This window comes from Rattus norvegicus, chromosome 9, assembly GCF_021556685.1.
Source record: "Rattus norvegicus strain SHRSP/BbbUtx chromosome 9, alternate assembly SHRSP_T2T, whole genome shotgun sequence".
In the NCBI taxonomy this organism is placed as follows: domain Eukaryota; kingdom Metazoa; phylum Chordata; class Mammalia; order Rodentia; family Muridae; genus Rattus; species Rattus norvegicus.
Window position 1 is genome coordinate 107,507,850 of NC_141542.1, and position 12,471 is coordinate 107,520,320.

A 12,471-nucleotide genomic window follows, 5' to 3' on the forward strand; every position below is an offset into this window, starting at 1 on the left:
TCCTCTGCGAGTGGGCCTGCTCTCCACAGAGCATTTTTCCAGTGGTGGGAGTTGGATGTTCCCATCGCTGTGGCGACGGGGCAAGAAATGGCATACACAGCCTTTTCTTGCCCCTAGACAGTGGTCTTAACCCACGGGCCCCACTTCATGGCCCTCCCCACTGCCTCCAGGAGAGGCTGAGACTGAGCACTCTGGCCCCAGGTTCAACTTCAATAAGACCTAGTCAGCCCTTGATCACAGGGCTTCTCTGACAGCCATGCTCAAGCCTGGCCTAGTTGAGCCCAGGTCACCTGGGAATAGGTTCAAAGGCAAGGAAGCTGTAAACCACCTCCAGGCCCCAGCTAGAGCGGCCTAGCGAACAAAGAGACCCCAAGCACTTCAAACGCGCTGGAGCTCAGCGCTCAGAGTCCAGATGGCAAAGAGCCGGGGGTCCGTGATGTCTGTTCGCCATGGCCTGGCCCAACGTTGTGCAATCCTGAGCCCTCCTGCCCCCTGCCCATCAGTGCCCAGAGCAGGGGACTTCAGACAGGTTCAGCCTCTCCCAAGTCTTAGTGTTCTGGGCCGACCGACCGCCTGCAAACGAAGCAGAGTGCAGAGGCTGAGGCTGAATCCCAAGCCAGAATCCAGTATTCAGGGCAAGGTCATGTAGGCAGGCCTAGCGGGCACATGGGCGCTCCCGCAGAGGCTCGCTGTGGTACCTAAGCTATAAAGCATTTAGGGGCAGGTCTGAAAACGTGTCCACGCTGAAGCACCCCAGAAAGTCGGGATTGAAAAAGGAGTCCCAACTCGCATTCTGGCCAGAGCGGGAGCGGCATCTCTATGAATCCTACAGGCGAGATGGTGGGGGTGGGCATCTCTGCCAACAGGCGAGTATCTGCCTTGCCCCGGGTCGTGGCACTCTGCCTGCACAGCTCCACTCACTGCGGGCAGGATCGCGTTGCAGACGCTGAGGTCTCAGTGCGCGCCCCGAGAGGCTCCCAGCTGCGTTCTCGGTCCGCGGAGCACATCTGGGCTTGGACTCGCCTCCTCCACCCCTCGCAGACACCCTGCACCCTGGCAGGGCCAAATCTGCTCCAGGAGACTCAGACAAAGCCAGGCACCGTTGAGCCTAGGGGTCAGCACCGCTGATTAGCGGCCCGCGCCTGAGGTAGAAGCGCAGGCTGTGCGCGCAGACCTGGCCTCCGGGATGCTGGCCACAGTCAGGGCCGAAAAAAGAGGAGACAAAACTGAAAGTGCCGCCCCGGGTGGGAGGGGGGGCGGGGGCGGCCGGCGAAGGCCCCAGAACTTGTCCTGCCCCTGGCCACGGTGGCCAATCAGCGCGCCGCCCTCGCTCCTGACAGCTATTTAGCAACCCAGCCGGGATAGAGTTTCCAAAAAAGTTAGAATAACTTCCTCTCCCGGAGACCTCGGTTTTGCACAAGCCGGCCTCGAAATCAGAGCCTTTGCGAGCGACCCGGAGCCTCTGCTCCGCGGCCGCGGGCTTGGCCAGTGGCGTGCGCTCGGCGCCCCCCCAGCCCCACGCGCGCCGGGCGGGCGCCATGGAGGAGGGCTCCAGCTCGCCGGTGTCCCCCGTGGACAGTCTGGGCACCAGCGAGGAAGAGCTGGAGCGGCAGCCCAAGCGCTTCGGCCGGAAGCGGCGCTACAGCAAGAAATCGAGCGAAGATGGCAGCCCGACCCCGGGCAAGCGCGGCAAGAAGGGCAGCCCGAGCGCGCAGTCCTTCGAGGAGCTGCAGAGCCAGCGCATCCTAGCCAACGTGCGCGAGCGCCAGCGCACCCAGTCGCTCAACGAGGCCTTCGCCGCGCTGCGCAAGATCATCCCCACGCTCCCCTCTGACAAGCTTAGCAAGATCCAGACGCTCAAGCTGGCCGCCAGGTACATAGACTTCCTCTACCAGGTCCTGCAAAGCGACGAGATGGACAATAAGATGACCAGCTGCAGCTACGTGGCTCACGAGCGTCTCAGCTACGCCTTCTCCGTGTGGCGCATGGAGGGCGCGTGGTCCATGTCCGCCTCCCACTAGCGCCGCGCCACCCACCTCCGGAGCCGCACGCCAGGGTAGGTACTGGGTATGATGGGTATCCACGACGTACGGGTGGGTGGGCAGACGGGCCTGGATATCTCTCCTAGTGAAGGTCCCTCAGATTACCGCACAGGGATGGGGTAAAGTTCCTCACCCTGTAGGGATTGGCGGGACATGAAAAAGCTCTCCTATCTCAGGGGCACGCCCGAGGCCTTTTGCCAGGGGTATCAGTTCTGAACCCACCCGCCAGTGGCTCCCCAGCAGGGTCCAAATACACAAATGGTCACACTTCCTATTCTTGCTGGATGGGTGTCTGTGGATGACCCCGTGGGGAGCGGTTGTCAAAATATCTTTAGGCCAGCGGAGGCCAGGAGATGCGATACCCGCTGGTTTGTGGCAGACCTGTTGCTTCGCGCTCATTCTGTGGAGCCGCGGAGCCCACGCGTGGTGCAGACAATCTGCTCTTTCTGACTGCAGTTCCGGCCCGCGCCTTGGACGCTAGGGCGTTTGAGCCCGCTCAGTAGGTACAATGATGGTGGCTCGGCAGGAAGGTTTCTGTTCAGTGTTGGGGCTCCAGGTTCACAGCAGTGAGGAGCAGATCGCTGGGCGCCAGGAGTGCAGTAGACACTGTCGCCCCAAAAGTTTAGAAGCCCCCAAGCGCCCAGGCCTGGGTGGATGTAGCGGCTTGAAGTATCTGGCTGAGGCAAGCAGGTGGATCGTGTTTAGAGTTGTATGCCTAGGGTACCGCCATCCTTGAACTTGGAAACACAGAGGCAAGCAAGGCAAGGGATCCAGGCTGGGTAACAGGTCTGAGTATGGGGTGGGTGTTGATGAAGACGCAGTGTGAACAAGGCGTGAAGGCACCTCTACAGCTGAGCACCCGCTGCTCAGCAGACGAATCCTTAGGCGGTCCCAGGGGCAGTGTCCTCCAGACCAGGCTTGCAGGCTGTGCTTCTCTGAGGCCTTGCTTGGATCTTCGAGGGGAGCGTCGTGTAGAAAAAGTCTTCTCACATAATTTCCCTTGGTTTTTCACACATCTTGTAAGTTTTTTCAGATGAAAGTCTCCACTTTACACGGAAAGAATTTAGGTTAATCAAGATCAGCGTGGCTGTCCGTTATCCCAAACATCTATTTCCGATTTTATTATTTATAATATCTTGAAAGTTGCTGCTGTGACTACAAAATGCTGGCTTCATACAGTGGGTTTGTTTTCTTTCTTCTTTCCTCTTTCCCCCCCATTCTTCTTTCTTTCCTTCTTTTTTTAAAATCTTTTATTTCTGTCATCAAAAACTGTTTTCATGAAATAACCCCCCGGGATAAGGACTATTTTATAGTTTTAAAGAAGAGCTTTTAACAGAGTCACTTGTGGGAATCTTCCCCTATGTTTGTCAAAAACAGATGGGAATTGTCTCCATCACGTATTTCTCTAGGAAAGAAAGTTTGGGTTGGCAAAGTACACGAAGCTACAGAGGGATAATACATTAATTCTGTTTTTCGCTGCCTAAATTATGAGTGTCCATTAGTTAAGTTCCACTCACCCCTCTTACCACCATGGTTTACAACATGTCTGAGGAAGCCGAGGCAGATGAAACGCACCATCTTTTTTTATACACACACACATAGAATTTGTTTAAGGAAAATGTCAACAGAACTATCGTTAAGATAGTCCTTCTGAAAATTATTGAAAGCCAACCCCAGGAGATCCTACCCTGGTGCAAGAATTCAGTAGGGGTATTTAAAATTCATTTTAAGATAATTGCTCTCTTCGACAATTTTGACTCAATCACAGTTCGCAATCAAATATGTTTTAAAATCCAAAATGCAGTATCTGTAATAAACAAATGAAAAATGTTAAGAGCTTATTTGGACAAAAAGGCATTAAACTATCAGATAACACATTGGGTTGGAAGGCAAGATGCAGGCCTGTTTACTTTCAAATAATCAAATACAATGGCTAGTCGGGTTAGCCGGAGCCTGGCCACACAGAGGACTCTTTCCAAGGGAATGTGTCCATGTTTGATGCACTCGCTGATGCTGGACCTGCCTTGGTCTAATTTATTAGGGTTGTGCTAACGAATATCTTTATGCTCCTACTAAGCCTTAGCCCATCCCTCTGGAGGAGCATAAATACGATTGCAATTACTTTAATCTCCTAGAAACGTTGCTAATTGTAATTGGTTATTTCTCTGTAACATTTCCAAAGGACATTAATTATAGACCTGGAGGGAGAAGGACCTAGACATTTCAGTGAACTGTATATACTTTTAATGTCTATTGTGACATTTTTTTTTTTTTTACTAACGACACAAAACTTAAATCATCCTGGACTGTGGAGAGCAATGGGGCCTGGGCCCTGACATCCAGCTTATATTAAATTTTATCCTGTCTTTCTTTGGCTGGGTGCTCAAATCTCCATTAGACTGGGTATCAGGGCTCTTCCCAGTCAGCAGGACTCAAATAACCGAAAGAAGTCTCAGAAGGGGCCCAGCATGTTTGCGACATGGAGGAGCCCTCTGAGTTGGGTTGCTGTCACCTGGTCCAGAACAGAGACGGGCAGCCATTTCTCATCCACTATTTATCCTGCCGTCTTGGTCATGGTTGAAGGCGGCATCGGTTCCCATTCTGCTGACTCTGCACAGCTTTTCAACAGGTTTTCATCTCCAACGACTGTGCTTTCCTTTCCCTTTTTCTTTCCTTCCGAGCACTCTTGATTCCTGCGGACAGAGTATGTGTCTCCCTCACCTTCCAACCCATGTCAGCCTCTCCTCTCCCCTGGAAGTTTGCTTCATGGAGGTGTTTGCTGCATCGGGGTGTTAGCTAGTCTCAAAATAAAACTCGCCTGGGGAGGAACGGAAACGCACAAGCCCAGCAGGGCTTTTGTTTGTTGAGTAGACCAGAGAGGAGGTCCAGGAGGTACAACCGAAATGGTCTTACAGAACTCCCTACAGTAAGAGCTGCCGGTGGGATCCGTCCTCCTGAAGATCAGTAGCGTTTTCCTGCTTCCCATCTGGATGGGGGTGGTGGCTGGAGAGGCTGGGGTGACTTTCTGAGGTCATTTGAAGTGTCCTTTACTGAGGTTGTCTGAAAATCCTCTCTTTCAAACAGGTTGTAAGTCTGGAAGCATTGAGTTTCCACTGGCCTCCCTCACTGTGTCCTGAATGGAAGGCACAGATGCAGGACTAATTTTGCCTGGCAAAGAAATCACGAGGTCCACTCTTTGTGCACAGGGCACTGAAACTCGTAACTGAAGTTTAAATACGGACTTAGAAAATATTTTAATAAGCCAAGTTTAAAGGCTGCACTTCTGGGGCAGTTTTCAGGTTAGGGTCTGCGTCCCTCCATTCTCGCTGGTGTCTTTAAGAGCCTTGTGAACGGGGCGGGAATGTCTGTGTGTGTTGTGTCTTTTCTTGGGAAGGCAGAAGTGTGCTACAGAAAGCAAAGTGAATGCAAAGCTCTCCACCATCAGTGAGATCACGAAGGAGGCCGTAAAATTCAAAGGGGTGGGTAAGTTACTGTAGCCATGAAGCGGAGCCTCGCCTCCATTACAGAAGGAACAGGATCTAAGACACACACAGATGGCTGCTTTCCAAGGCCAAGATGAAACTAAACAGTCAGAAAATGTTTCAAAAGGTATTGTTCCTGGTCACCTGAGCCTACACATGTGGTAAAACTGGAAGGCGTGGAACACACACACACACAAAACACATACACACACACACATACACACACACACCACATGCACACACACATACACACACACACTTACACACACACAAAACACACACACATACATATTCACACACACCACACACACGCACACACACACAAAACACACACACATGCACACACACATACACACACAATGCACACACATGCACACACACACGCACACACACACATACACACACACACCACACGCACACACACATATACATGCACACACACACATACACACATACACACACAAAACACACACACAATGCACACACATGCACACACACATGCACACACATACACACACACACACACACACACACACCACTCACCTATGCAGAAATATGCTGACACCTGAAGAAGACAGTCTAAGGGCTAGGAAGTCTAGGAAGATGCCATCCTTAGGAGAAAATGTGTAAAAACGCAGAACCTCCTTGAAAATTTAAATGTATCACAAAGTTAAAAATTTTAAAGTATTTATTGGCCTAGAATCATTGTCCACACGTTGGAAAATGTTTCTTGAAGACACTTTCCTTCAAGTATACCATAGACTTTGTTCTTATCCACCCCCCTTCCCAGTTTAAAAAAATATTCTATAAGAATTAGTCTGTATTTAAATGGGCAGACTTCAGAGGGAGCTATTACTGTTTTATCTGAATAATAAACTAAAGAAAATCTATATGACAGTCTACATTTTTCCTCGTCTGTGTTACCTTACTTCTATTTAGAATGTGAGGTCTTGAGATAGATATCATTAATTAGAAGCTCCCAAGCAAAGAGTGGTGTCTCAGAAACTTGGGAGGGAGCATTAATTCCAACAGGAATTGGCCTCCAGACTAATAGAGAAAAAACTTCACAAGTGGATTTGCAGACATTCTCGTCTGAAAGGGGCAGTTGTCTACTCCTGAGGATGTCACTACTGGCTTTCCTCAGTGCTAAAGGGTGATTTAGAATAATATAAATACGGAAGTTTCAGAGTTTGTGTGTGAGAGAGAGACAGAGATATGGGACGAGGTCTCAAATCATGGACTTTGTCTTCAGAACACATTCTGTGACCCTGTTTCGCAGCAAGCCTTCCTATGTGATTTAGTTATGTTAAACTACGCCTTAATTGAGTGTTTATTTGGGACGAGAATGTGAGGTTAAGGCTGTAATTTTCATGCTGATGTAAACTGAGGCACAGTGGAATTTTTTTCTCTCCCCTAGTCAGTGATTACCAATGGTTGTCACATCAAAGGGAGCCTTGGATCTGAAGCTGGAGGGGCTAGCATGTGACTTTACCTCAGCACGAAGGAAATGTTCAGCACTCCTTGAAAACAGTGATTTTGAACAGTGTTTGAGTGGCTTGGAATGTTCTGGTATTGTCCCTAACTCTTGCTCAGAATCTTATCACCGTCCTGTGTTTATGAATGAGACAAGACAGGGCTGAGATCCCCAGCTGCTCTGTCTAAGAGGCTTCTCAGGGTTCAGCCTCGGTTCCCCCATTGCTTCCCTTTATCATGCGACCCAGCGGAGGTTAGGGCGACCCAGCCTCTGCCTATTTAGAACTGTGACTTCATTTCTGGGGTCTCAGGAAAAGCATCTTCTGACCCGATTGAGCCCTCAGATTCTGTGGTCCTGTTTTCTGCCAGTTCGATGAAGGGCAGGGTTGAAGGTTGTTAGGTTGAGCCTAACACAGGCAGAGATTCCAAATTCTCCTGTCTAACTCACATTCTGCCCAAAGAGCCTGTTCATTGACAGCACATTTGGTCGGGGTGGGGGTCTGGGGGGTGTTCTGGAGTTTATCTGTGTTTCTGCTTATCTGGGGTGTGTCTGCGAGGCGGTGGATTTGAAGGAAACCTTGACTTTCAGTAACCCTTTGTGACCAGACATCCTCCCTGTGGTTGAGTTTGGTGGTGTGATGGAAAGCAGAGAGGTTCCGGAGAGTCAGTAAAGGCAGCTCTAGTCAGCTGTTAGAGAGAGGGCCGGGCTCCATCCCTCTGCTGCCTTCCTGGCTCAGAAAGAAGGCAGGCCCACACTTTTACTTTGTACCATTTCCCATTGTCTCACAGACAAGTGCCACCCAGCCTTCTTCCTGCCTTTTAAAATAATTTTATTCTTATTTTATGTGTTGGAAATTTGTTAACATATGTATATCCATATCTATCAATATCTATCTATCTATCTATCTATCTATCTATCTATCTATCTATCTATCTATCTATCTATCTATCACTATGCTGTGTTTGCTCCTGGTGCATCAAATCACCCTGGAACTAGAGTTACAGATGGTTGTGAGCCACCATGTGCGTGCAAGGAATCAAACCTGGGTCCTCTCAGTGCAGCCAGTGCTCCGTCCCCCAGAGCATCTTTCCAGCACCCCCATACACACACAGCCTTTCTGTGACCCAGAGAGTCTTCATGGCTTGGACAGCAGGAAAAGGCTGCCTTGTAAAATAAACAGACTGGGAAAAGAAATAGCCTGCAGCTCACGGGTTCCTTTGTGTGATCCACTCAGAGGTGATCCACTCAGAGTTAACACTCCCCGCTCAGAAATGCCAGCAGCTAGTATTTTCTTTACATCTTATCTAGAGACGAGCGTTCTGTCGTCCCTCTCAGGTATGTAGGTGGACTGAATCAGAAAGATCGGAACTCAACTGCAGGTTGCTTCCCATGGAGTGGTAAAGTGTCAGCGGTCTTTCTCAGACTTTCACCCCAGGGGTTCAGAGGGAAGGGTGCCCCTAGTGAATCAGCCCAGGTCATTGGTAGGCTTGGAAAACTCTGCTCTGACTGCGGCACTTTCCAGAGACTTGTGCAAACTTTTAATCTGATTCTTAAAGAGATTACGTGTCTGGATACATTAAAACATTGTTACCATTTCTGTGAATAAAGCCTAAGTGTCTGCAGAGTGGGAGGGCAAGGAGTGGGAAGGTATGTTTTTTATGTTTGATTGTTTTGGTTTTGGTTTTGGTTTGAACTTGAGCTGCCTCATGCCTCTATTGCTACACTGGGGTTGATATGTGACTGGTTTCTTCACCGGGGATTGATTGCTTTTCCTGAAATCAATTAGTACTGAATCACAGACTTGGACATACGCTGGCTTCTAACTATCTCGATCCATTAGCATGGGCCCAGCTGCCAGAATTCTCCTCTTCCAGTGGATCTGACTATGTTGCTACATGTAGCTAGGAACCTTCCAGTAAAGAATCCAGTCACTGAGTCTTCTGTTGTGACCATTCTTACCTCTGGAAATTCTGTCTTCTTCTTCAGACCCAGTGCACCTGTTGACTCTTTAGCTATGACATCATCTTTGTAAAAATGATTTCCATAAGTCCCAGTGAGGTTTCCCATACAAAGGCAATAGAAGATCCCAAAGATTGACCTTGTGTTCAGTGGGGTGGCAAGGCCGTATTTAAGGGGTAAACACGCTTTCTGGGAGGATCCGGTCATTTTGGAGTCCTGGGAGTTCCATGTTCTGTGAACTGCTCACCCAGACCCACATGTGTGCTTGGAGACCCTTCTCCTTAGCTGGCTGCTGCTTTTGTTTTCATCGTTGTTGCTGTCATTGTTATTATTATGCCTATTAATAGTAGCAATAAAATAAAACAGCCCCAATCAGATATGAATGTCTCTATCCTAAGAACCTAGAAGTATCCTATTTTGTGGATTTGACTCTTCCAACTTGCTTATATCCCCAAACTGCAACAGGGGATTAGCTGTGGCCCTACCCAAGGGTGTGGCAGAGCAGGTAACTCCCTCAAGTGGAGCTGAGACTTATGGAGTCGATCGCTTCTGTGCAGCCCAGGGCCCATCCATGCTGTATAAACAAGCTGGACTATAAGGGCAGCATGGACTTTGGGGTGTTTCTCCAGATGGGAAGCAGATATCAGGGCTCCCTGATGAACCATCTTCTGAGGACAGAGGGTGTTCTCTAAAGAGCCAGTGGAACCCAATCCTTTAGGTGACCCCTCGGCTTGTCTCACGTTCTCTCTCTGTGTACTGTACTTTAAACGTGAGCAGTTCTGTGTCATTTCGATACAGGACAATTTCACTAGGAACCTCATGTACGTTAGTGTGCCGCTTATAAGGGCAAAACAGGCAAGAAAATTGAAATAGAAGCAGGAAAAGTGCTCAGATTTGCTGAGGGCATAGTGTGGACTCTGGAGGAGCTCTAGTCAAAAAGCAGAAGACTTTGGGCTGTGTGGGCTCTACTCCTCTATTGCCACACACAGAACCTCTTCTCAGTCCAGAAGCCCTAAGAGCAGAAGTTCTCAACTTGTGGGTGGCCACCCCCAAACGCTTTCACAGGGATTGCATATCTGGTATCCCACACGTCAGATATTTGCATTACGGTTCGTAACAGTAGCACATAGCAGTTAGGAAGTAGCAATGAAATAATTTTATGGCTGGGGCTCAGCACAACTCGAGGAACGGTATTAAAGGGTTGCAGCACTAGGAAGGTTGAGAACCAGTGAGATTCAGAAGAGTTCCATGAGAATAAGCCTACCCCACCTAGCCTCAAGAACGATAGAACTACAAAACCTTGTCAGTCCCATGAGCCGAGGCTGGCCCAGGGCAGACCACTCTGTTCCGTGAAGGAAATCAAAACCTACAGCAGCGATCCTGCTTCTGAAGACCCTATCAGGACCAGGCCTTGGAAGCCAGAGAGGGCAGGGGTCCTCAGGGCATGAGTTGGGACTCTGGGAAGAAGGCTCAAGTGGCCCAGAGCAGGGCAGCAGAGGCACAAAAGGACCCTTTCCAGACAGCGAAGGCAGCATTAGAAAGGACTCAATGGGTTGTATGCAAAGAGCTATCCCACTGCTCTATGGCCTCACAGCCTTGGGCAGAACTCTTTGGGTGTGAACTCAGGACCATTCGGCCTTCACAGGTCTAAGGAGAGGAAGTGGAGGTCGTGATTCAGTTTGTTGTCCTTTTCCGAATTTAATGACTGTAAGTACAGTTCCATGGTCACTGTTGCTTCAAAAACCGCTGTGCCACCAAGACTCAGAGAAAACTGAATCAACCCTCTCTTTGAAGGGGAGCCAGACCACCCAGCAGAGCAACCTTCCTCGTGCGTGGCAGGACTTTGGTTGATGACGGAACGTGCCACCCTGAGGCTTTTCTGTAGTCGGCTCCTTGTCGGGTGGCCCGTGCTGTGCATCTCCCTTGTACTTACAGTATCGCTTAGGGCCAATTGTGCCGTTCACTTTTTCTGCCCAGAGAGAGGGAAAGGGCAAGTAGAAGACAAGGCACTTGTCCCCGGGTGCCACTTGAGCCCCTCCTGCCTGGTGCTTCCCCTAGTGCAGCAGTCAGTTACGGCTCCTGGGGACAACTAAACGCTTGTGGCTGCCTGTGAGCCAAGGACTCCACACAATGGATTTTGAAATTAGTTTAAGTCACTGTTTCCAGAGTAAATCACGTGTGAGTCTTTGCCCTCAGAAACTTCTGACGTGGTATTTTTCTAATTTGGGAAAGTTTAATTAGACAGAAACCAAAGGCCTTCTTTGGTTGCCTTCGTAGGAATCGAGCTGGTTCTCCAGGGGCCTTCTAGGCAGAGTGCACTCCTTTGTGTCTGGCAGATCTGACCTAGAATACAACAGCTGAAGTCAGGCATGGGGTGAGGAACACTTTCCTGCTTCCAGGTCTGCAGTTTTCTGAGGTGGTGGTGGGGTGCTCTCTGGGCCTCAGTTTCTCCATTTGTAAAATGGTGAGTTTCTGAGATCCCTCCAAAATCTCTTAAGTGCTGATCTGGCCCAGCAATTCCATCACAAATACATAACCCAAAGCCACGAAAATATATGCGGAAACCTATGTGTGTGTAGAGACGTTCACAGCAGCAGGAGGGCAGGAACAACACAGGTCCATCGGCTCAGGGAGGGCGGATAACGTGAATCCCACCCAGATGGAGAAAGACCACACCCACATAGCGCCAGGGTCCATCTTGAAAGCATGTGAAGCTCAAGCAGTGAATTGAAAAGGGGCCACAATTCTTGTGACTCTGCAGAAAGCTGGCTGGAGGCTGCCAGAGGCTGGCGACGGTGAAGTAGAGAGACCTGCAAGCAGGTGTGGGATTTCTGGATGGAGGGAGGAAAATGTTTTGGAATGTACTAATGATGGTGTTTCCACAACGGGAATGCATTTGATCATACAGTTATGGGATACTTAAAAACGTTTCAAATCACAAGTTTTGTGTATTTCACTATGTCCCCGACTCTATTTCAGAAATGCTGGTAGCATGTGTCTGCTTTTACCCCTGACTGAAGTTCTGAACTGCTCAGTTCTCGAGGCTCTCAAAGCTGGACTGAGTTCATGATCTCTGAAGAGTGGGATAGAGAAGAGTAAGTGTGTGACCACCCACTGACAAGGGCAGAGACATTTTGCATGATGGCAATGGGGTGACTAGAGATGGCATTGCCCACCTTGGTGACGGGGCAGACCCACCTGGATTAGTCTGTCTGTCTGTCTGTCTGTCTACCTGCAGAGAAAACCATATCAGGCTGCTGTCTAGATCCAGAGACCCTCCAAGCACTGGTACCAACAGCAAGGATATAAGACCCTTACTTGTCTTTTGCATAGATGCTGTCCCCAGAAGGGACACTGGGAAGGTGGTATCATGTCATTCAAGGCCATTAGGTTGTCTTTCTTTCACACTCCCCCCCCTCCACTTTTCTCCCAGATGCATGAACTCTGCTGTGTTCCACAGTGTCCTTGAGACATTGTAACAGCCTCCCAGGCAAGAAGGATTGATAGGAGGGCT

At 49.5% G+C, this 12,471-nt stretch overlaps 1 protein-coding gene across 1 annotated transcript in view; it reads left to right on the forward strand.

Annotated features, from left to right (window-relative positions):
• The first annotated feature begins 1,538 nt into the window (after window positions 1-1,538).
• Window positions 1,539-12,471, forward strand: part of Twist2 (twist family bHLH transcription factor 2) — a 44,444-nt gene continuing 33,511 nt past the window's right edge. The window contains 1 exon segment of the mRNA NM_021691.2: window positions 1,539-2,056. Coding sequence (NP_067723.1) covers window positions 1,539-2,021 — 483 coding nt within the window. The 3' untranslated portion in view covers window positions 2,022-2,056.